This window comes from Pongo abelii, chromosome 2 (genome assembly GCF_028885655.2).
Source record: "Pongo abelii isolate AG06213 chromosome 2, NHGRI_mPonAbe1-v2.0_pri, whole genome shotgun sequence".
NCBI classification, from domain to species: Eukaryota; Metazoa; Chordata; class Mammalia; order Primates; family Hominidae; genus Pongo; species Pongo abelii.
Window position 1 is genome coordinate 177,546,369 of NC_085928.1, and position 26,917 is coordinate 177,573,285.

Here is a 26,917-nt window from a genome sequence, read left to right on the forward strand (position 1 = left end):
TTGTACTCTAGAGAGTATGTTAATCCATAGTTCTTAAAATTTTGGAGGTCAAACACCCCTTTGGGAATCTGATGAAAACTATAGACCCTCTCCATCAGAAAGGTATGCATGCACACAAAATTGTGTATAAAATATCACGATTTTGAGAACCTTCTCACTATACTCATAAAGCCCAACCATACTAGATCTGAGGAACTTAGGTGATAAACCTCCAGCCACAGGTAATTTTGGAGTGAGAAATTATTCTTCACCTGCTTGCTCAAATGGTTCTTAAAATTTCTATTACTAATGATGTACATCATTTGTGTTAGTCAATACTCATTTTAGGCTTCTTTTTTAAGCTTCTACTTCTTTAATGTAAACGAGTGTAACTGTCCCTTGATACTAGCATACTGCTAATAGCAGAACATAATTTCTAAGAGGAAAATAAGGAGAGAACAGGATACAAAGGAGATGTTCAGAAAGGGGACCAGAGTAGAGCTGGCTCACAGAATAATTCACTGGGAAGTATGACATGAAACACAAAAGTGCTGCCAAAGGTCAAAATGGTCTGTTTCTCCACTCTGCCTAGAATTTACCTGGATTGTGTTATAAGGGCAGAGAGGGCAGTAACCCCTTTCCTCCTCATCATAAGGGTCATGGCCAATACCCCTATAACCAAAGACGGGTTAACAAGAGAAAAGCACAAAAAATTCATTTGATCATAGATTTACATGACACAGGAAACTTCAGAATGAAGACCCAAAGATATACAAGACACTGTCCATTTTTATACTTAGGTTCTATGACGCAGGGACAACCATGTAAAAATATGATTGGAAAAAAGGAATATTAGCTAATGAAAATAGACTGAGTGGAAAACCCAGCAAGTCTTGTCTGCTCAGATTCTTCTTGGCTTTTCTATATGGCATTCCTTTCTCCTGGGTATGGGGTAAGACCACTCTAGAATGAGGGATGTCATTCCATTCCTTTATGGTCAGGTGTTACACTAAAAGCAGGGGAATGTTAGAATAATATTTTTAGACTTTATGGCTACCTTTGGGGAAAAGGAGTTCTAGCTTCTATGACCTGGCTCAGGAAAGAATGAGCAGGAGAGACAGATGGGCGGGAGAAGGTCAGAGAGAGACCTTGCTCCTGAGGCTGCTTCCGAGGTTCTCATTTTGGGATATCACTTTCTGAGCCTCAACAGTACATTTCTTGCTTATCCCCCATATGGAATTTCTCTTTGACCTATGACTACTGTAGATAATTATTAGGATTATTTATTGTATCCCTCCTATGTACAAGCACCACTCTGGGTGCTCTCACCCTATAATAAACTTTAGTGGGTAAATTATTCCAAGTTTCCTAATGAGAAGATAGCAATCTGAAAGCCAACTTGCTCAAGGGCACGAAGCTAATTGGAGGTGGAGATGAGATTGAACCCAGTCCTGTTTGGCTGTCAACTCTCCTTTCCTGTGCTATTGCCTCCGTCTTTTCTACTAAGCCTCACTGCAATGTGTATCACAGGTCCAGATCTGGGGTTCTTCCTATTACCAACTACCTTTCTGTCCCCATACCCTCAATCCCAAACCAAGCCCCTAATTTATCTTGAGTCTTCCCTTTCCTGATCACTTAACTTTTCTATTGCCTCTGATCCCCACGGGAACAGTATTTCTATGTCTTCCTTGCTTTCTCTCATCCTTTTCTCTCTTTTCTTCTTAATAAAAGGAAGGAAGAAAAGATAAAAGGGAGGGAGGGAGGAAAAAAGGGAGGGAGGGAGAAAAAAAGAAAGAAGGGAGGATGGGAAGAAGTGAAAGAAAGGCAAGGATCTGGGAAGTAATTCGTTCCTATAAAGGAGAATCCTTTAAGTTTTATTAGAGAGCAATTAATTTCAGGAACATAAAGTCCCATGATTACCGGCTGCAATAGTACTACTACTGTACTAGAAGTTCCAATAGTATAAAATCTGATGGCAATGATTCTCATTCAGGAAGGAGCCTCACTGAAAATATTCTTTTGTTTACAAAAAAGGGTTATTATAACCTGACACTCAGTAAAGCAATATTATAAGATGTAAACTATACAACATAATACTATAATTATATCTTCAAGTGCATGGAAATCCCATAATATAATTACAATACAATCAAAATAAAATATTCCTACCCAGAAAATTACTTCATCATGTGTTTCCCCATTATATCCAACTATCATCTTTAGTTTTCAGGTTATAAAGAAAGACATAGAAGGAAGTGTATGCTGCTCTGGCATCCGAAGTATTGCTTTAAGATTTAAATCTGCAGGTTACAAAATGACATTTATGGGCCTGCAGTGCTACATATTGGAGGCTCAACAATTCACACTTAGTGTCTAAACCAAGATATAACTTGTTTCTGATTAAACTGTAGATGCCAGAGTTCCTGAGAATGCCTGGGTAAAAGGTGAGAGAAAAGCCATTTCCTTAAAATCAAATTATCTGATAAATAAAAATGTTTTTCTCATTTCTTGAATTGAGGTGAGGAAATGATAGGTTATGATGGAAAAGTTTTAAAAATAGCAAGCTAAGGAATAGGATGAGCTGGTAAAATAAATGATTTCTTGTTAATATTCTCAGTAAGTTTTGGAATTGGTAGAGGAAAATATTTCTAAATTACTTTTATATAACATTACAGAAAAAAAACTTGATTATATTTATCCATTAAGATGCTAACTTTCAACTCTTTCATTCTCTTGCCACACAGTCATAAAAAAAGACATTAAGGGACCCTGCCATCAATCTTTGTCCTCATGCGTGCTGTCAAAATGACCCTGTGTAACAGCAATTAGTTAACGTGGGAAAGTGATTTGAAAATGAAAAGTGATACCTAAAAACTAAGTAAGTAATGCTATTAAGTGCACTTAGAGTAGGATAAAATAAGGCACTCTGTAACATTTGCCAACTGATAGACATTGTGGCAGGATAGGAAAGACGTCTCCACCAATTCTCCCCTCTACTCCTGCAAGGACACCAAGTTAACAATCTACACAGAAAAAAACACTTTTATAAAAAACAAAAATTAGGTGAGCCCTCATTGTACCTGGTTTTCACTTCAAATCGCTGAAAGAAGCACTGAAGAGATAGATAGAAAAAAAAAAAAACAGTCCTGAATCACCAACCCCCACCCTTCCCCAACCCTAGCAGCAGCTACGTGGTGCTGAGAGCTTCTCTGGGAACTGGGGGACAGAGAGCACAGCAATTGTGTAGTATTGAACTCTGTGCTGTCCTGGTAGAGCAGAAAGGAAACCTGAACCAAACTCAACTGATGCCCGCCCACAGAGGGAACCTTAGCAGAGGGGAATCGCTCAGCCCAGGGGTCTGAACTTGAGCTCCAGTAAACCTCACCACTGAGGGCTACAGCACTGTTTGTCTCCAAATAAACTTGAAATTCCATAAAGCTCTAGGCCATAAAGACTGCAACTCATAGGTGAGTCCTTGTGCAGAACTAGGCCCAAAGACAATGGACTGAGGGGGCACACAACATACTGAGACACCAGCTGGGGCAGCCAAGGGAGGGCTGGCATCACCCTCCTCTAACCCCAGACTGCACAGCTCACGGCTCCAAAAGAGGTTCCTTCCTTTCACTTGAGGAGAGGAGAGGGAAGAGTGGGGAGGGCTTTGCCTTGCCTCTAGGATACCAGCTCAGCCACAGCAGGAGACAGCATTAGTCAGAGTTGTGAGGCCCCTGTCCCAGGCCCTCAATCCTGGATGACACTTCTACAAAATCTGGGCCGGAAGGGAACCCATTACCTTGAAGGAAAGGAGCCATTCCTGGCAGCATTCATCACCTGCTAACTGAAGAGCCCTTGTGCCCTGATGCAATATCCAGGTATTACATTGAGGGCCTTGGATGAGCCTCTGAGACTTGCTGGCTTCAGGTGAGACTCGGCACATTACTAGCTGTGGAGGCCATGGGGAAAAACTCTTCCCGCTTGAAAAAAGCAGAGGGAAAAGTAAAGGGGACTTTGTCTTGCACCTTAGGTACCAGCATGGCCACAGGGGTGTAGAGTACCCAAGCAGGCTCTTAGGGTCCCCAATTCCAAGACTTGACTCTTGGATGGAGTTTCTGACCTGCCCTTGTCCAGAGAGGAGTCCACTGACCTGAAGGGTAAGTCCCAGGTCAGGCAGCACTGACAACGAGCTGACTTAAGATCTTAAGAGTGGGCCATTAGGGAACATCAACAGTAGTCTGGAAGTACTCTTTTTGGCCTGGGGTAGCAGTGGCTACAGGGTGAGGCTTCTCTGCCTTTGGAAAAAGGAGTAAAGAGTGGGAAGAACTGCATCTTGTTGTTTGAGTGCCAGCTCAGCTGCAATAAGAGAACACCAGGTAGACTTCTAAAGTTTTTGACTCTAGTCCCTGACTTGCAGATGGCATTTTGGGACCCACCCAGGGGCTGGGGGACCTTGCTGCCCTAAAGGCAAAGACACAGGCCTGGCTGGATTTGCCATTGGCTGATTGCAGAGCCCCAGGGCCTTGAGTGAACATAGGCAGTAGCCAGGTAGTGGTTAAAGCAGGTCTTGAGTGAGACCCAGCACTGTGCTGGCTTCAGGTCTGACCCAGCACAGCCATAGTAGTGGTGGCCACTGGGGTGCTTGTGTCACTCCACCCCCAGCTTTAGGTGGCTCAGAACAGACAGAGAGACTTTGTATGTTTGGAAGACAGTAAAGGAGAGAACAAGAGTCTCTGTCTGGTAATCCAGAGAATTTTCCCAGATCTGGTCTGAGATCTGAAATGCTAAGAATACTTTAATCAGAAAGAAAAGGACATCAATGGGCAATAAATAGTCACCTGAAGGTACAAAAATCACTGGTAATAGTAAGTGCACAGAAAACCACAGAATATCATAACACTGTAACTGTGCTGTGTAAACTACTCTTATCTGAAATAGAAAGACTAAATGATGAACCAATCAATACTAATAACTATGACTTTTCAAGACACAGTCAGTACAATAAGATATAAATAGAAACAACAAAAAGATAAAAAGCAGTGGGACAAAGTTAAGATGTAGTTTTATTAGTTTGCTTTGTGTTTGTTTATGCAAATAGTGTTGTTCTCGGCTTAAAATAATGGGTTATAAGATAGTATTTGCAAGTCTCATGGTAACCTCAAACCAAAAAACGTATGAATATACAAAAAATAAAAAGCAATAAACTAAATCATATCACCAGAGACAATCACTTTCATTAGAGGAATATAAGGAGGAAAGAGAGAAGGAAGAGAAAACCAGATAACAAATCACAAAATGGCAGGAGTAAGTCTTTACTCACCATTAATAATATTGAACTTAAATGGATTAAACTCTTTAATTAAAGACATAGACTGGCTGAACGGGCAAAAAAAAACAAGACGCATTGATCTATTATCTTCAAGAAACACACTTCACCTATAAAGGCACACATAGACTGAAACACAGAAGATAAAAGGGATGAAAGAGATATTCCATGCCAATGAAAACCAAAAAAGAGTAGGAGTCACTATACTTTTATCACACAAAATAGATTTCAAGATAAAAACTATAAAAAGATACAAAGAACCTCACCATGTAATGATAAAGGGGTCATTTCAGCAAGAGGATATAAAAAACTTTAAATGCGCCTACCATAGGAGCACTTTGATACATAAGGTAAATATTATTAGAGCTGAAGAGAGAGATAGGCCTCGATACAATAATATCTGGAGACCTCAACACCTCACTTTCAGCACTGGACAGAACTTCCGGAAAGAAAATCAACAAACGTCAGACTTAATCTACACTATGGACCAAATGGATCCAATAGATATTTACACATATTCCATCCAAGAGCTGCAGAATACACATTCTTTTCCTCAGCACATGAATCATTCTCAAGGATATACCATATGTTAGGTATCAAAAAATATCTTAAGACATTCAAAATATTGAAATAATATCGAGTGTTTTCTCTGACCACAATGAATAAAACTAGAAACTAATAATAAGAGTAATTCTGAAAACTATACAAATACATAGAAATTAAACAATAGTCTCTTGAATGACCAGTGAGTCAGTGAAGAAATTAAGAAGGAAATTGAAAAATTACTGGAAACAAATGATAATAGAAAAACTACACACATATGGGATACAGTAAAAGCAGTACTAAGAGGGAAGTTTATAGCTAAAAGTGCCTTCATCAAAAAAAAAAAAAGGAAATACTTCAAATGAACAATCCAATGATGCATCTTAAAGAACTAGAAAAGCAAGAATAAAACAAATCCAAAATTAGTAGAAGAAAAGAAATAATAAAGATCAGAGCTGAAATAAATAAAATTGAAAACAAAATACAGAAGATTAATGAAACAAAAAGTTTATTTTTGGAAAAGTTTAAAGGACAAAGCTTTAGCCAGACTAAGAAAAAAAGAGAGCATATCCAAATAAATAAAATCAGAAATGAAAAAGGAGACATTACTACTGATACTGCAGAAATTCAGAGGATCGTTAATGGCTACTATGAGCAACTATATGCCAATAAGTTGGCAATTCAAGAAGAAATGAAAAAATTCCTAGATGCATACAACCCACCAAGACCAAATTGGGAAGAAATCTTGTTGTATTAAGCAAAATCAGCCAGGCACAAAAAGACAAACATTGCATGTTCTCACTTATTTGTAGGATCTAAATATCAAAACAATTGAACTCATGAACATAGAGAGTGGAAGGATAGTTACCAAAGGCTGGGAATGGTAGTGGGGGCCTAGTAGGGAAGGTGAGGATTGTTACAAAAAAATTTACTTAAAAAGAGTAAGACTATTGTTTAATAGCACAACAGGGTGACTATAGTCAATAATAATGTAATTGTATATTTTAAAATAACTTATAGAGTGTAATTGGATTGTTTGTAACTCAAAGTGTAAATGCTTGAGGTGATGGATACCCCAGTCCCCAGGTTGTACTTATTTCACATTTTATGCTGATATCAAAACATCTCATGTACCACATAAATATATATACCTACTCTGTATCCACACACACAAAAATTTAAATTAAAAAATAAAGTATAACTGTATCTATTCTATCTTTAAAATAAGAATTCAGCACTGCTAAGCATATTTAAAAATAATAATGCAATTAATTCAGTTACTTTTCAAAATGCCAAGTAGGCACATGTCCATGATACAAATGAATCTTATTCTTCTACCATGCTACAGAACAAGCTGTAGGAAATAGAGCCCTTTCCTCAAACCAAGGCCACCGCTCACGGCGGATTTCAACTGCTTTAAACATAGTGACAGAACTGGCAGGAAAGGCAGCGTGGTCTAGCTAACTCGATAGTGTCTGGAAGACTGACTTAGATGCAGGGAAGTAGAGCCACACACAAGCAAGATATTAAATCTGGCTTCTCTGCCAACTTAGTCCCTATCAATTATAAAGACTCCCTGAGGAGTCTCTATTCTAAATTTTCTGGCACTTGTTCCACTAATTAGTGCAGCAATTAGCGGCTGGTTGTGGTGGCTCACACCTGTAATCCCAGCAGTTTGGAAGGTTGAGGCAGGTGGATCACCTGAGTTCAGGAGTTCGAGACCAGCCTGGCTAACATGGTGAAACCCTGTCTCTACTAGAAATACAAAAATTAGCTGGGCGTGGTGGCACATGCCTGTAATCCCAGGTACTCGGGAGGCTGAGGCAGGAGAATCCCTTAAACCCAGGAGACGGAAGTTGCAGTGAGCCAAGATCATGCCACTGCAGCCTGGGTGACAGAGCAAGATTCTGTCTTAAAAAAAAAAAAAGCAATTAGAGATTTTGTTAACAATTCACTCTGTTTTGTATCTTCTTCTAGCCCTGGTCAAAGGGCAGAAAACATTTTCAATGCAATAAAATATCAATGATTTTTGTTGCTGGCAATTTCATGCTCATTCTTTCTTTCTTGTTCCCCCCCCACCCCGCACCTCTGCCCTGCGATGGAGTCTTGCTCTCTCGCCCAGGCTAGAGTGCTATGGGCAATGGTGCAATCTCGGCTAACTGCAACCCCCACCTCCCAGGTTCAAGCAATTCTCATGCCTCAGCCTCCCAAGTAGCTGGGATTACAAGCACCCATCCCCACACCTGGCTAATTTTGTGTTTAGTAGAGACAGGGTTTCACCATGTTGGTCAGGCTGGTCTCGAACCCCTGACCTCAGGTGATCCACCCACCTCGGCTTCCCAAAATGCTGTGATTACAGGCATGAGCCACCTGGCCTCATTCTTTCAATATCTGCATTCCCAGACTACAGTTTCCAAGGTTTCCAGTGATACTGTCTATTTGAGGAGGAAATTATTAAAAAGGAAAATTCTCTAAAATTCAAGACATTTATATCTTAGCACTATTACACAAAACCTCTATAATTACTTTACAAGCATTTCAGAATGTAATTATTTTTCCATTAAAATATGACACAGAACCACTCAGAGAAGATGAAAACATTTACTCCTTCAAAGTTTTAAATAAGAAATCTGAACCTTATCTTAAAGCAGTATGCTAATACTCTTCTGTCTGAAACTGAGTTTTTCCTTTGACATTTCATTTTTACAGATATTTTATCCTTAGCTTCAATAAAAATTATCATATTTGCTCATGTGTTTCTTTCTTTCCTCAATTGTATATTCCCTCCTCACACTGAGACGAAAATCACCAAAAATATTTCACGAAGAGTTCTAAGAATATCGAATCATGTTACTGGGGTAAAGAGAATACCAAATTAAACAGTCATTGGTTGCTTGCTCCTGATAGAGCAAGTCTTGCAGACAAAGGAGCAGAATCCAAAACAACTACAAATCCCACTATATTACATTTGAATCCATCCTGCCTTTCCTCCTTCTGCCTTCCTCTTCATTTCAGTCTTCCTGTCTTTTCTCATATTGAAATAACTGAGCTTCAAACAACAACAGAAAGTCATATTTAAGCTTCTAATCTCTATTGCCAAATCTAAGAAAAGGCATTCTTTCATTGGTTAGGACTGAAGTATATTCACCTTTCAGAGGTACTTGAGGAGTATAGTGGTGATCACGGCTCACTGCAGCCTCAATCTCCTGGGCTCAGGTGATCCTCCCACCCTTAGCCTCCTGGGTACCTAGGGCTACAGGCCCATGCCACCACACCCAGCTAATTTTTGTGTTTTTTATAGAGACAGGGTTTCACCATGTTGCTCAGGCTGGTCTCAAACTCCTAGGCTCAAACAATCTACCCACCTTGGCCTCCTAAAATGCTAGGATTACAGGCATGGACCACCACTCCCGGCTCTCCATTTAAAAAAAAAAAAAAAAAAAAAAAAAAAAAAATTCTACAAATATTAACCATAATTTCTTTTGGTATTTCTCTTTTCTTTTGAAATATTTTTCAATAAAATTCACCCAGTAATTTATCTAAGACTTTCAAAGTCAAATTGCAAAATGGCTTTTTTTTGCTCACAATCAAAACATAAAATCCCATAGAGGAAACTAATAGGAATTATTAATTAGAGACAAAAGTGAAATTCTTTAAAAAAGAAAAAAGGAAGAAGAAAATTAATGTAATGCTTTCGCAGGACTTCAGATAGTTCATTTTGGCATACACTAATATTAAAATACAGCTCAGTTTCTCAGCACCAATAGATAAGCTGCCAGTTCTTCTCTGCCCTTAACCAATCTCAACAAGACACTCACTCCAGCATCCTTTGATAAATAAATTATCCATTGTTTCCTACAATAATTATCACAAAGCTCCTAGTACCCAATACCATGTGCAGAAGGATACTTAGTTAAGTGTTACTGACTGGCTGCTTAGTTTTGAGTGCTTCAAAGTGAACATGATAATAAACAAACCTTGAAGTGATTATTTAAAAATCTTCTTAGTCGGATGTTAGAAGTTAAGTTTCTTGGGATGGATCTAGGTAACAGAATTCAACTGAAATATGCCAGTGCTTAGTATAGTGCCTATTACATAGTAATTACCTAGCAAATGTTTTTTGGGTGAATATCACATAGAAGCTCCTATCCTTGCAGCTGGTAAAGGGTTGTTAAGGTGACTGAAAGATCTCAACAAAAGAAAGAGGCTAAATGATCAACAAATATTTATTGTATATTCACTATTTAAAAAGCATTGTGCTGGATTTCTGCTTCCAGCGATGATGGCATAACAAGGACTGATTTTAATCTCCCACCATAAACAACTAGAAAACTGGACAAATATTAGCAACAATATTTTCAGATTTTGACAATAGGTAAAATAGAGCTGTGAACCCTGAGAGAAGAGAAACAAATGAAGTGGGCCCTACAATCGTTCTGACTTTCTTGGAAGAAATTTCCAAACTATCAGCACACACAGCAGGAAACCACACAGAGCCTAGCAACCTCCAGAGTTGGAGAAACAAAGATTAGAGTTAGAGGGCCATGAAGCAGCTAGAAAATATGGGACAGAATTCTGGAAAGGCAAATAACTGGAGTCCTATTTAAAAAAAAAAAAAAAAAGAGACAGAGAGAGAGAAAGAAGAAAGAAAACTTTGAAAAAATAACAATAGAAAAATTTGCAAGTTTAATGAAAACTACAGATCCACAAATCCAAGAATTTTAATGAATTTTAACCAGTATAAACACATACACACATACACACACACCCCAAGAAAAACTAAGGTACATCATAATCAAATGGCTTAAAATCAGCGATAAAGAGAAAATCTTATAAAACATTGTATTATGTGTTATAGTGGATACTAAGGTGAATGAAGAACATAGTGCTTGCCCCAAGAAGGACGTTTTAATTTCCATTTATATGTAAATGTAATTTTCATGTGAGGCATTCAAATTTCCTTCTAGGCTTGGAAAGGTAAGAGGCAGGACCCAAATTCTAACGTGGGTACAGAAATTGGTAGGTTTGGTTCACAGGGTGGGCAGCATTGCAAAGCAAGATTTTAAAGAAGAATCCAGAAGAAATGCCAAAATTGAGAACCTTGCAAATAATGCATTGAAGAGTCCATCTGAATTAGACAGAGGAAGAGGCAAAATAAAGAGTTTGATATAAGGTGAAGTGGCAAAAAATAAAGGACGTTTCAGGAAAAATGTTGGCAAGACTCTTCTGTGGTAGGCTGGACACAGTGGCTCACAGCTATAATTCCAGCACTGTGAGAGGCCCAGATGAGTGGATTACTTGAGGTCAGGAGTTCGAGACCAGCCTGGTCAACATGGTGAAACCCTGTCTCTACTAAAAATGTAAAAATTAGCCAGGTGTGGTGGCACATGCCTGTAATCCCAGCTATTCAGGAGGCTGAGGCACAAGAATCGCTGAACCTGGGAGGCAGTGGTTGCAGTGAGCCAAGATCACACCACTGCACTCCAGCCTGGGCGACAGAGTGAGTGAGAGTCCATCTCAAACAAACAAAGAAACAAACCTTTAAAAACATTTTTTTTTAAAGAAAGACTGTGTTTGGTTGCAGAATCTGGGTTATCTCAGAATGAAGAATCCTCCTCCGGAGGAGAAGATGAGGTGGGAAGAGTCTATGCATTGGGCCAGGTGGGGATCTGTAATCTTCAAATAAAAATTCCCCAGCTGGAAATGGAAAGTTCTACAAGACGTCCTAAGATGGCTTATCATTCCACATTTTTAGACCTCAAATCCTGAAGACGGTTGCTTCAGACAGCTGCCTGTTTCTGTCCTTTCTTTATCATTTCCATTTTCTAATGATCAAAAACCTTCTAACTAGCCAGTTTGATTGCAGTTTCTTTCTCCTCCAACCCATGCTGAACAAACTACCAAGTAAACCTTTCCTAAATACTGTCTGCATTGGGTCTGTCCAAGTTTTCTTAAAAGCCTTCAATGTTTCACGGCCAATATCTTCCAACGTTATGTCCCCATTTGACCTATTTGTTTCTATTTCCCTAATATTCAGTGTCTGATCTATTCATGTCTACCTCTCCTTCTATCATCATTGTGCCTGCTTGTCTACTTTTGCTCATGTTGCCCATGTTCTCTTTTTCTCTCCCTCATCCATCCTTCAAGTACCACCACTGATCCCTAAAGCTTTTTCTTATGGCTTTTCAGGCTTAAGAACTACTCTAGGAGTCAAAATCTTGTTTATAAGTTTTAGTAGTTAATTTTCAGTACCACTGAACAATGTTCTAATAAGGAGACTTGTGTTAGTTTCTATTTCTTTCAGATATTAAGTTTTCTGAGGGTTGAGTCTATAATTAATCTTTCTTCTATAGTATCAAATGCCTAAGATCGTTTTAAGACACATAAAAGATCAATAAATAATTGTTGATTGATTGACACTCAAGTCCATAATTCAAATAAAGTGTTTAAAGTAAATGTGTGTGTGTATTCCTGTTGTTGTTCCAAAAATTATCTACTTGATTATAATGAATTTTTTTGTTCAAAGAACTGAGAAATATATAATATGAATAAGATAGCAAAGATTTTTAACTATATATGTACATATATATATCTAATTTGTATTACATATGTAGTTCCTTATATGTATACATAAAACTTCTCTGTAGCCAATTCCTACTTTGCAGTGATTTAAGGCCAGACTGTGAAACTGTGAAATTGGATTCCTTAGGTCATAAACGTGAATCTCCACTGCTAATACTAAACTAAATTCCCACGTTCTTTTGTCAGTAGAGGAGGGAATCAAAGATCAGAATGATATAATAGACACATGGTAAGTAGCAAATCAACATTGACCTAGAGAACAATCCTTGTCCTGTAACTTAAGAGACAAATGCTCACTGATAGGTTACTTCATTGGTATGGTTGATTTTTTGGGACCCTTAAATAAAACTGAGGCAGAGTCTGCAGTGAGAGATTCCCCATTCTCTTGCTGGACATGAAGAGTATATAGATATAATGCATCATCGGAAAAGACAATCACAATTTAAGAGCCTTACTTGTTATCTCTCCAACCCTTTCTAAGACAGCTTTCTATAGGCTTCTGTGTATTTACTCATATTATTTTAAGGTTATGGACTCAAATAATACATTAAATTTCAGAGATCCTACTGGGAGTAAATTTCAAGAGCTATATTTATTATTATAATCTAGTCTTTGGCACATGTATATAGCTCTATAGAGCTATATTTATTATAATCTAGTCTTTGGCATATGTATCTAAAGAACAAATGAATATGAATACAATAAAAGAATATAATGTTTTTCAGAAGAAGGTGAAATAGCTCCATTCTGTATATTTTTAATACTCTGATTCTTATTTTCGTGTTATGAAAACTTAACACATAATTTTGTGCCTGTCACACTTAGCAGACGACCAAAAAGTGTCATCTTTTGTTTTTCCTACAATTAATATCATGCAGAATTTAAAAATGTATAGAAGCTACTAAAGGCATGGTATGATTTATATCAAAGAAAAAAAATGAAGAGCATCTAGTTCCTCACATAGGAAATTATTACTGTGGGCATACATTAAAGAATTAGTTTCAACCTTCTGAAACCCAAAGAGGGTAAAATTACCATAAAAGCCAATAGTTGGGTCCATGTTGACTGTCTCTTCTTCAAACTGTATTAGGAATAGATCAGTAATATTAATCTCATAAGATTTCATTAAAGTCAATGGGATTGTTAATTTTCATTCTTTTCAGTGGGCATTCTTTAATGTAGCAATTTAGAAGTGAGAAAATTACCATACTCCTTAGTATCTCAACAAAGAAATATTAGTGCAGATATTGCACATTGGAGTATTGAACCATCAGATAAAATTACGATATTTTATGAAACTAATTCATTGGTGACTAGGTTTTAAGGAAGTTCTGGTTTTCTATAGATGCTGATTTTATAACATGGTCTTATTACACAAAGAACTGCCACTCCAGTACTCTAGATTAGAGAAATTCAGCCATTACATCAAAAAAAAGAAAAGAAAATTAAGACAATTCAATTTTAAAGGCAGTCAAACTAATATGCTTCCCATGAGAACATAAGGAAAACAAAGGAATGATTTTGAGGGAACTTGTTAAATTCTTTTATTAAACAGCCCTGAATGTAACTAGATGAGATTAGCTAGGATCAGAGTTGAGTTGAAGCTAAATGAATTCTATGACAATGTTTTCCTTTCTCTTAAGATTTCTTGAGCACATTGGTCACCTGAATTAATTGTATGAGGCATAAATTCAGAAGGAAAAAAAAGAAAGAAAGAATCCCTGCCAGCATTCAAGGGATAGCAGAGTCCAGGCCACAACCTCCAGAGAATCAATTATTGGTTTCTAGACTTAAATGTTTTGTGTGAAGCATTTTCATCAAAGAATATAAATGTACAAATCAGAGGTGACCATTTACTTTCATTACTGTTCAAATTCAATACCTTGCCTGACCCAATCTCCTTGATGAAGTTTATGCTCTAATATATGGCAACATTTGTGACATCCAGAGAGCAGTTCTGCCCAGTTAATGGTCACGGTGGCTTCTCCATCTTCACATGTACTAGCAGGCCGTTCAAACAGGGAAATCAAGGCTGCGGTGAAAGCAATTGCTTGAACCTTGACAGAGACATTGAAAGTACAACAATCGTGGACAGGATAATTATTGCAAGAAGATTCTAGGTTATTTTAGTTTAATAAGGAATAGCTATTAACTTAATAAGAATTTCTTCAATATTATTTAAAGGATGCAGGCTGTTATACAAAAAACAGAACAATTATTAGTTTGGTGATACAATTACCAAAGGGCAGTCTTTTACTTGTTTTTAAGACACATTTGTCATTAAAATAGTAAGAATGAAAAGCTTTCACAATTACAAAAGGAAATTGTTCAAATTAGCCTACTTCAGAGGTCACAGACATATTCTAGTTTCATTCAGTAAGTAATAATTTTTCATAGTTCGGGTGAAATTTGATAGGAAGACAGAAATAATTGTATCCAATATCTAGGTTTCAGAGATGCCCGCTCTAATCCTTTTGTTATATGATGCGGGCAATGAGCACTCGGTAGGAAATTGGTACTGAGAAACCCAATACTCTATGTAGGAAAATCAGAACAATAAATTTGAGAGCATTTCGAGGGATAAATGTAATCATTTAATATTAAACATTTATTCATATTGGGATCTAATAAATTAAGCATCTTATAGTGAAAAAGGTTAGCAAGATCTTTTTTCTAAATGAGAAAAGTGAGCTATACACAGACCAAAAAAACAAACAAACCCCCCCCACACAATTAAGATTTGTTTTTGTAAGCAAGAAGACAAACTGTGACCTAATCCATATCTTCCATGTCCAATGTGCATATAATCCATAATGTAATTAAATTTGGAGGTCACACTCATTGCATTTTAATTTCTATTTTAAACTACAGTTTGATGATTAAATCCATAGTATTCCGTCTTAATCTACCCTCACTTACCTTTCCAGTTATATCCCCAAAAGAAAGAATTGATTCATTGGCATCAAGAGGATCATACCAATAATCCATGCAAATTGGTGTTCCTTTCAGGCCTTGAAGTTTATATTGGCAAGCAAATTCTTCTTTGGACAGCAGATCATAGAAACAAATCTCTTTACTTGTAAAAGCCACTGCTATCTAAAGTAGCAGAGTAGAAAATCAGAAAGTAATTCTGATGGATTTAGCAAAATTAATATGCAAAGTAGGCATGCCACTCTAATAGCCAAATCAGACTTTGTTCTCTGAGGATCCTTAACAGTATTACAGAAGTAAAGAACAGTGGCACAAATGTATTTTATCCTAACTGTGGAATCTAGCCAAGAAGAAATGTTTCCTATTAGAGGCATTTGAACATGCTTTATTTCCTATCCCTATTCCACACAGTCACCAACATCCCCATCCATGGGAGACTAGACCACTAATCACATAGGAGAGACTAAGGCACAGAGATATAGCATCATACATTCATACCAGAAACTTTACAAACCATGTTTTATGATGCAAGTAGAGACTTTCATGGAAATCATTTGATACAGACTCTATAAGTAGCTTTATCTGAAGTCAGAGAAAATCCTAAAGGCTATTTTACAGAGGGGAAAATATTCAACAACATAAAAATAAGTCAATAGAAAATGTCCCTGTGGAGATTCACACATTGGATTTACTAGAAAAAGACTTCAATTCAACTATTATATATATGTGCAAACAACTAAAGAAAACAATATCTAAAGAAGTAAAGGAAAGTATGTGGCTGGGTGTGATGGCTCATGCCTGTAATCCCACCACTTTGAGGGGCCAACGCAGGAGGATTTCTTGAGGCCAGGAGTTCAAGAACAGCCTGGGCAACATAGTGAGACTCCCATCTTTAAAAAAAAAAAAAAGAAAAAGAAGAAAAGAAAGAAAGAAACAAATGAGAATGATGTCTCATCAAATAGAGAATTTTAAGAAACATGCATAAATTATTAAAATCACCATTCTGCCAATCTTTGCCCTTTAATTGGAGTGGTTAGTCCATTGATATAATTACTGAAAAGGTAAGATTTACATCTGCCATTTTTCTAACAATACAGCCCCGTAATACAAAAGCAAAAACTAAAATTATTGAAGACAGAGTAGGCATTTCAATAATAACAGTTGGATATTTCAATACTCTACTTTCAGTGATGGATAGAACAACTGAGCTGAATATCGGTAAGAAAATGAAGACTTGACAAACACTATAAACCAACTAGATCTAATGTATGTCTAAAGAACACTCCAGTCCAACGTCAGCAGGATGCATTTCTTCTCAAGTGCACATGGCACATTCTCCAGGGTAGACCATGTATTAGGTGATAAAGCAAATCTCAAAAAATTTAAAAGAATTGAAATTATATAAATTATATTCTCCAAACACAATGGAATGAAATTAGAAATTTCATTCAACAAAACAAAATTTGGGAAATTCACAGCTACATGGAAATAAAACAACACACTTCTATGTAACCAATGGGTCAAAGAAGAAATCACTAAAGACATGAGAAAATACATTCAGATGAATGAAAACAAAAACACAACATACAAAAAATTTATGGAACACAGTAAAAGCAATGTCTAGAGTAAAATTTATATTTGCAAACATCAATCTAAAAAAAAATTCTGAAATCATAACCTAACTTTCCATCTTAAGAAACCAGAAAAAGAAGAGCAACCTAAACCCAAAGCCAGCAGAAGGAAGAAAAAAATAAAAATTAGTACAGAAATAAAACAAATAGAGAATGAAAAAGCAATAGAGGAAAAACAATGAAATCAAATTAGTTCTTTGAAAAGATAAACAAAATTAGCAAACTTTAGCTAGACTAACCAAGAAAAAAAGAGATGATATAAATTATTAAAATCAGAAATAAAAGAGTGGACAGTACCATCAATGTTGCAGAAATAAAAAAGTATTAGTAAGATAATAAAATAATTATATGCCAAGAAATTAGTTAACATTTATGAAATGGATAAATTTCAGGAAACAAAAACTATGTAAACCAGCTCGATAAGACAGAAAACATCAACAGAACTATGACATGAAAGATTAAATTAATAGTCAAAAAAAGTGTCACAAAGAAAATCCTCAACTAGATGGCTTCACTGATAAATTCCACCAAACGTTTCAAGGAAAATAATACCAATACTTCTCAAACTCTTTCAAAAAATTACAGCAAAGGTAACACTTCCCAAATAATTTTATCAGGCCAGGATTACCCCAATACTGAAACCAAAGACATCACAAGAAAAGAAAACTGCAGATCTATACCTCTTACGAATATAAATGTAAAATGTATACTGAACTAAATACTAGCAAAGAGAATTCAGCAACATACAAAAAAGTTTACACATCATAGCAAAGTAATATTTATCCCAGGAATGCAAGGTTTGTCTAACATACAAAAATCAATCAATGTAATACATCATATTAATGGAATAAAAGACAAAAGCTATATGGTAATCCTAGTAGATGCAGACAATGCATTTAACAAAATCCAACACATTTTCATGGTAAAAACACTCAACAAACCAGGAATAGAAGAGAATTTCTTCAACCTCATAAACAGCGCTGAACAACAACAAAAATCCTACAGCTGACATCATACATATTGGTGAAAAAATAAATACATCCCCCATAAGATCAGAAATAAGACAAGGATGTTCACTCTCATCACTTCTATTTAATATGGTATGGAATTTCTATCCAGATAAATTAAGCAAGAAAATGAAATTTTAAAATATCAATATTGAAAAGGAGGAAGTTAAACTAGCTCTCTATATCTATTTGAAGATAACATGGTATTATATATAGGAAATTTTAGAAATACTCAAAAACACTACAGAACTAACACATGACTTCAGAAAGATGCAGAATATATTATCATTTTTGAAAAATCTACTGTATTTCTATACAATGAACAATCTGAAAATGAAATTACCAAAGGCAGTGTTAAGAGAATGTAAAAACTGAGATGCAGTTTTTACAAAGTATCCATCTGATAGATAAATCTATCTACCCAGAATATATATAAAAACTCTCAAAACTCAATAATAAGATAACAATCCTAATAAAAAATGGGAAAAGATTTGGATAGACATTTTACAAAAGAAGATGTACAGGTAGCAAACCAGCACATGAAAGTATGCTTAACATTATTAGACACTAGGTAAATTTGAATTAAAGCCACAATAAGATATAAATGCAGGCCTTTTAAAATGGTTAAAATTAAGAGAAAAAATAACTGATCATACCAAATGTTTGTGAGGCTATATCCACAAAATGGAAGGCTGCAGAGCAATAAAAAAAACTAGTAGTATACCTGAAAACATGGATAATTCTCAAAATAGTTGTGCCATGGTAAAAAAAAAAGAAAAGAAAAAAAGGAGTACACACAGTATGGTACCAATTATACAAAACTCTAGAAAATCCAAATTAATCTATAGTGACCGAAAACAGAAAAAGGGATCGGGGGAGTTACAAAACACTGCTAGGAAATTTTTGAGGGTGATTAATATGTTCATTGTCTTCTTCGTACTTTTGATTTTTCACAGGTCATGTATGTATTAAAATCTATCAGCTTGGGACACTTTCATATGTGCAGTGTATTTTGTATAATTATATTTCAATAAACCTGTTTTAAAAAGAAAAAAAGCAACATTCTTTAAGATTCTATATTGATTAAGCACAAAAGAAAGGCTAAGATTTTAGTTCAGTGCTGAAGAGAAGAAACTGCAACACAAATATTGTATGAAAATAACAGAATACTGCACAGAGATATAAAAAAATCATCTGGACTAGAACTATCTTTTAAGTCATACAAGTTAAATACTAGCTCCAGATACTTAGCAAAAAGGAACTGGATCCAATGTCAGCAGCCACTGTGAAGGCAGCAAAGACTGAAGCATAGGCCTGAAGTTGGGCTGCCTCAGTTTACAAATCTTGGCAACCCTGATTACATCCTGGGTGACTGAGGGCAAATTATACAACTTCTCTTTGCTCAGTCTTTCATTTGTAAAGTGGGAATAATATCTACTCCATGGTGATTTTGAGAGGATGAATAGATCAGGGCATAGAAAGCTACTGAGGATGAGAATGATTTATGGTTCCAAACAATAGAGCATACATTTTCCCACTAAAAATAACTTGCCTTTTTGGAGAAACGCTGATTTTAGGTCTGGCATAGGAAATATACAAGATGATTCTGGAACATTTTGTCATACCACGAAACAAAGAAGCTTTCAAGTGCTGTCAGGATTATAAAAAGACACAGAAGCCGACTTGCATTGTTCCCACTCTCTAAAGAGGGTACAATTTTTGGTATGGGATAACAACTCAGTAGATTAAAACAAATAAAAAATTTTAAACCCATGATTTTTCAATTATACTGATAATAATAATAATAGTACTCATTGTTTATCTTTAGAGAATATTAGAAAACCAGCTCATTCTTTTGAAAACTGGCAAACAAAAATGAAAAATTAGGCATTTATTCTGCCCTTAATTTGTACCACATGATAACTGAACAAATAATGGGGTTATTTCTTTCTTATAGAGGTAGTCTAGCTTAAAGGAAAAGGAAATTGTGAAATTAGAATATCATCTTCTGACCCCTAAAAAACTCATTGATCTAGGAATAATCAGCAACAACTGCTAACATCTGAAGAAGAGGAAGAACCAGGTATTTAATACTACTGACTGAAGAAAACATAACCACCTGTTCTAAACAAACTAACCATTCTGAAACTACGCAAGGCTTTACACTTGACCACCAATTCACTAGAAAAATCAGGGAATGGCTGGACATATTAAACAACACCGGGTAGACACAATCTGTGAAATCCAGACTGTGGAAAATTCTAAAGGACAAACCTTGGTTTCTTTAACAAAAACATCAACAGCAACAGCCAAAATTTGCAAAAAAAAAAAAAAAAATAGGAAAAAAGAAAACCATGTATATCAAAATAGACATATTAACCATTCACAATATTTGGACCATATTCAGATCTTCATTGAAACAAACTATTAATAAGACAATCAGGAAAATATGTACATGACTGGATATTTCATGGTATTAAGAAAATATTGCTATGGATATTAAGTGTGGTAGAGGTATTTTGGCTATGCTAAAATAGAGACATCTTTTAGAAATATAGAAATATTTACAGATAAAATAATATGATGTTTTTGATCTTAAGGGGGAGGTAGAGATGAAACAAGATTAGCCGTGAATTGAAAATGATTGAATACTAGGTACATCAGGTTTCTAATACTATTCTCTCTGCTTGTGCGTGCATTTGAAAATTTTCATAGTAAAATCCACCATCTGCTTAATATAAAATATTAGCAATATGGATACTTCAAGCTCCAATCTTCCCCCTCAAAATTATTTTACTTACAGTATGTTATCTTTCTGAGAGGTATTGGTATATGGAGATGTTTAGACCGAGTGGGCCCTATCTATTAGAATGAAGACACTGACTAGTACAGTGATCAAAATTAGATAAGCAGTTCCCCTTAATTGCATTGAATCCTGCCATGCACTATAATAGCCTCTCAGCTCTACATACAGATCCACAATCCTGCTGTAAACTATACAGGAGTAAAGTCCTTATAAGCTAATAATGAAGCATGGCCTCATTGAAGACAGAGCCAGGAATCTAAGTCATCAGCCACAGTGTCATTACAAGGCACCCAAGAAAACAGCTGGCACTACCTGTTCCCCCTCCAGGTCAGGAAAAAGCCACCAAGAGTAACGCAGCTTTCTGTTACTGCTAGCCAGGAGCCCTGCCCCATAACTTTTTCCTCTTTTACAAGCAGTACATTTTTTTATAAAGAGTCTGTACCTTGTTTACATTTTCCAGAGAAACCAGACTTGTCACCCACAGGTGTTTGAGCTTGGTGGCATCTGAAGTGATGGGGAATGTTTCTTGCAGCTTTAAATGCTCTCCCCAGATTGCCAATAAACCTTCTTTACTAATTGTCAGATAATGACTTGAATTTTTTAAGAAAATTACTTTTTGAATGGTGTCCTTGTGTTTTACTGGGAGGAATTCAAGGTCCTTCCACTGGGGCACCACAGTTGCCTTTGCTCGTTCGTCTTGCTCATAAAGCTCTAGCAGTATAAATGAAGTCAGCTTGTCCCAATTAATGAAGCCGTCTTGGGCCACATCCACTTTGTCAAAGAGCTCCCCGTATTCTTCCTTCGTGCCCCAACCAACAATCTCTGTCATCTTCTGCGTGAAGTCTTCTCTGGACATACAAATGATTTTCCTTGGCTCTGGGGACTAGAAACAGGAATCCAAAAACAATAATGAGACAACAGTGAAATCATCATATGCACGAGAGCACTGTGCTACCCACAAAGGTGAATTTAATCAGCAATTCTGCTAACATGAAAAGAAAAATATTTTTTGCTTCATAACAGTAATATACTCAAGTGAACTTAAGCTGGGGAGCAAGAAACTGACAAGACTAGAAACACACATTCTCAATCACAAAAAGTCAATCACAAAAGTCCTTATGCCGGGAAGAATAAGGCAGGAGAATATGTGATGATAGAACCATGGAATGATGTGAGGCTGTGAGCCAAAGAATTCAGGTTACCTCTATTTAAGCTAAAAAAAGGCTTAAAAAGGCTCCCCTAGAACCTGCAGAAGAAAGACTATCCTACAACTTGGTTTTATCCCTGTAAAACCCATCTGGGGCTTCTGAACTCCAGAACTGTATATTAATATATTTTTGTGTTTTAAGTCATGGTTTTTGGTCATTAGTTACAGCAGCAATAGGAAATTAATACAGGCATATCTCCTTTTGTTGCATTTTGCTTTATTGCACTTTGCCGATATTGTGATTTTTACAAATTGAAGGTTTGTGGCAACCTTGCAAGTCTATCAGTGCCATTTTTTTCAATAGCATCCCTACTTCATATCCCTGTGTCACATTTTGGTAATTCTTATAATATTTAAAACTTTATTATGATTATTATGTCTGTTATGGTGATCTGTGATCAGTAATCTTTGATGTTACCACTGTAATTGTTTTGGGGCACCATGAACCACACCCATACATGACAGCAAACTTAATTCATAAGTGTTGTGTATGTTATGATTCCCGCACCAATCAGTCATTCTGCTTTCCCTCTCCCTTTCCTTGGGCCTCCCTATTTTTTGAGACACAAAAATATTGAAATTAAGCCAATTAATAACCCTACAATGGCCTCCAAATGTTTAAGTAAAGTCAGAGTTTCACATCTCTCACTTTAAATCAAAAGCTAAAAATGATTAGGCGTAATGGGGAACACATGTCAAAAGCTGAGAGAGGCTGAAAACTAGGCCTCTTGCACAAAACAGCCAAGTTATGAACGTAAAGGAAAAGTTCTTGAAGGAAAAGTGATATTCCTTTGAACACGTGAATGATAAGAAAGTTAAACATCCTTACTGCTGCTGTGAAGAAAGTTTTAGTGGTCTGGATAGAAGATCAAACCAGGCACAACATTCCTTTAAGCCAAAACGTGATACAGAGCAAGGCCCTAACTTTCCATAATTTTTGGAAGGCAGAGAGAGGTAAGGAACTTTCAGATGAAAAGTTGAAAGCTAGCAGAGATTGATTCTTGAGGTTTGAAGAAAAGAAGTCATCTCCACAACATAAGAGTGCAACATGAAGCAGAAACTCCTGATGTGGTAGCTGCAGCAAGTTATCTATAATCTCTAGCTAAGATAACTGATGAAGGTGGCTATACTAAACAATACATTTTCAATGTAAATGAAACAGCCCTATTTGGAAGAAGATGCCATTCAGGACTTTCATAGCTGAGAGAAAAAGTCATGCCTGGCTTCAAAGCTTCAAATGACAGACTGACTGTCTTGTTAGGGGCTGATGTAACTGATGAGTTTAAGCTGAAACCAATGCTCATTTATTATTCCCAAAAATCTCTGAGGCCTTTAGAATTATGCTAAATCTGGCTGGGCACAGTGGCTCATGCCTATAATCCCAGAACTTTGGGAGACTGAAGGGGAGGATTGCTTGAGCCCAGAGTTTGAGAAAAGACTGAGCAACATAGTGAGACTCCATCTCTTCAAAAAATAAAAGAAATGAGTTGGGCATCATGAGCCTGTAGTCTTAGTTACTTGGGAAGCTGAGGTAGGGGTGTCACTTAAGCCTGGGAGATAGAGGCTGCAGTGAGCTATGATTGTGCCACTGCACTCCAGCCTGGGCAACAGAGCAAGATCCTGTTTCTGTGCTCTATAAGTGAAACAACAAAGCCTGAATTACAGCATATCTGTTTACAGCATGGTTTATTGAATATACATGGTTTACTGAATATACAGCGTGGTTTACTGAAGCCCACTGCTAAGACGTACTGCTTTGAAAAAATATTCCTTTTAAAAGGGTACTGTTCCACCATGTCCCTGGTGGCTTAAGAGCTCCAATGGAGATGTACAAGGGGATTAATACTGTTTTTATGCCTGCTAACACAATGTACATTCTGCAGCCCATAGATTAAGAAATAACTTCAATTATTTCTTTGAATTCTGATTATTTAAAAAATATCTTTTGTATGGTATAGCTGCCATGGACAGTGATTCCTGTGGTGGATGTGAGCAAAGTAAATTAAAAACCTTTTGGAAAGGATTCACTAGTTTGAAAGGATTCACTAGAATGGCATCATTTTAGATGCCATTAAGAATATTCATAATTCATGGGAGGAGGTCAAAATGTCAAAATTAACAGGAGTTTGGAAAAAAGTTGATTCCAACCCTCATGGAAGACTTTGAGGGGTTCAAAACTTGGATGAAGAAAGTAACTGCGGATGTGGTAGAAATGACAAGAGAACTCGAATTAGAAGTGGAGCCTGAAGATGTGACTGAATTGCTGCAATCTCATGATCAAACTTAAATGGATGTGGGGTTGCTTCTTATAGATGAGCAAAGAAAGTTGTTTCTTGAGATGGAATCTATTCCTGTTGAAGATGCTATAAACATGGTTGAATGACAACAAAGATGTAGACTATTAAATAAACTTAGTTGATAAAGCAGTGGCAAGTTTTGAGAGTATTGACTTCAATTTTGAAAGAAATTCTATTGTGAGTTAAACACTGTGAAATAGATCTCATGCTACAGAGAAATCTTTCATGAAAGGAAGAATCCATCAATGTGGCAAACTTTACTGTTATCTTCTTTAACGAAATTGCCACAGCCGTCTCAACCGTCAGCAACAAACACCCTGATCAGTCAGCAGACATCGACATCAAGGCAAGACCCTCCACTAACAAAAACATTACCTCTCGCCAAAGGCTCAGATGATTGTTAATATTTTTTAGCAATAAAGTACTTTTTAATTAAGATACGTACAGTTTTTTGGATATGTGCTATTGGACATTTAATACCCTACAGTATAGCTTAAATATTTATCTTTTATTTGCTCTAGGAAACCAAGAAATGTGTGTGACTCAATTATCCTGCTACCCACTTTACTGCAGTGGTCTGGAACCAAATCCGCAGTATCTCCGAGGTGTGCCTGTCAAGTGGTTGATGAAAATTGAGTGAATCCCTGAAGAGTGCTTAGTGAAGCCAGTAAAATTACCCCATGGTGAAACTTTAATCAAAGGGCAATAAGTTAACTTCTATACATATGCCATTACAAAGAACAGTGAAGCCACGTGCAATTGATTCTTGCTGTTCGTGGTAGCTATATTCTGTAAAAGTCTCTGAGAACACTAAATTAGCAGATACTGAACCATTGCTCCTACAGGAAACACAGGGTTAAGTTTCTGCAAACCTCTGCACAACTGCTCACTACATAATTCTGTTTTATGTGTGTTTCTGTTGAAAGACATCTTATTTAATATATTGTTAATTAATCACAATTAAATTCATAGCCAACAGCATCACAACTCGTGCCTGAATGAAGCTAACACGTGTATCTTCTCAGTAAGACATATTACAGCCTTCTCGGGCTTAGGAACACTAGCCAGCACTCCACCACCACACTTGGTGAAATCCACAACAATAAGCACAACATGTGAAAAACGTGGCACTAAAGAGATGTTAGAAACAATGAGATCACTTGGACACAGAGTGGGGAACATCACACACCGGGGACTGTTGGGGGGTGGGGGGCTGGGGGAGGGATAGCGTTAGGAGAAATACCTAATATAAATGATGAGTTGATGGGTGCAGCAAACCAACATGGCACATGTATACCTACATATCAAACCTGCACGTTGTGCACATGTACCCTAGAACTTAAAGTGTAATAAATAAAAAAAGAAGAAAAAGAAAAAAAGAAATTGCCATATGGTAAAAAATAAATAAATAAATAATTTTAAAAAAGAGATGTTAAAAAGAACGCTTGTTTACAATATGAAAGCTGGAACAAGAAAGCAGAGTGTTGCCTTGTTTGATCTCCGCTTGGAATGTACACATTGGGAGACTCAAATTTTTTGCCACTCTGCACATGTCTGAGAAGGACCATTAAAGTGCCACGAGTATTGATTTGGGGATTAATAAATTTTAGGAGGTAGGCAAATTTGCAAGTATAAAACACAAATAATGAAGATTAACTGTATTTCAAGCAAGTATTTAGCTTAACATTTATGGGCTGTTTAGTTCAGTGAGATTCATTATGATAGAATAAACTTTTCCCACCATGTCAAAGACAGAGGCAGGACTGGAAGAAGCACTAGAGGCAGCATATTGTAGAGCAGGTCAAACCAATGTAGGTTTAAGCCTGGTTCCACCAGAGATTGTGAGAACTACTGGCAAGGTACTTCACTGCTAAGCCATAATTTCCCATCTGTAAAGTAGGTAAAGCAGTATCAGTTGCAAGAAAATTGTTATGAAGATTAGCTGAGATAACAGAGGTTAGTTTAACGGAGGTTAGCCCAGGCACTTAACTAATTAAAATAACTTTCTGAAAAATAATTGATATCGAGCCCTTTGAACCAGCCAGGAGTTAATTATTCTTATCTTTGTTCAGTTATTTGTAGTCTAAAATGTTTAGATAGATGGACATTTTTTAGTGACCCAGCTTTTAAGGGTAAAGAAAGAAACCTGGTCCTAAAAGTGCTCCATCTGTGTCAAAACTGCAAACTATTTCTGAAAACTAAGGCAATGTTGATTTTTATTTTAAACTATTACATAATGGCATCAATCAATCTCTTAGATTGTCTCATCAATAAAACAACATTTAAAAGCAGGATCTCTGTATTTTCTTCCTATGAGCTGGTAGTTTATTTTTTATTTCTAGGAACGAGAAACTACTCGGACAAATATCAAAACAATTTCTTTTTTACATTTAAGAATGTAATATTAGAAACAAATTGTAAATGACAAATTTTCTTTTCCAAAGTGATATAAGCAATCAACTACATACTTTTCTACACATTGATAATACCAATATCCACTGGGGAAAGAGACAAGAAATATGCCTAGGTTGTGAAATTTGACCCAAAAAGTACAATTGTATGATATCCCTGGCAGTTCTGTTACCAGTTGTTCACCCATTAGCTTGTTAAGTTTGAA

At 36.4% G+C, this 26,917-nt stretch overlaps 1 protein-coding gene across 4 annotated transcripts in view; it reads right to left on the reverse strand.

The window, feature by feature from the left end:
• Window positions 1-26,917, reverse strand: part of WDR49 (WD repeat domain 49) — a 177,285-nt gene that overhangs the window by 128,763 nt on the left and 21,605 nt on the right. For all 4 annotated transcript variants that reach the window (XM_024244755.3, XM_054552952.2, XM_054552951.2 and 1 more), the window contains exons 3-5: window positions 21,239-21,679; window positions 15,341-15,517; window positions 14,304-14,478 (exon numbers count right to left, since the gene is read on the reverse strand). In XM_024244755.3, coding sequence (XP_024100523.2) covers window positions 14,304-14,478; window positions 15,341-15,517; window positions 21,239-21,679 — 793 coding nt within the window. The remainder of the gene's footprint in view (window positions 1-14,303; window positions 14,479-15,340; window positions 15,518-21,238; window positions 21,680-26,917) is intronic.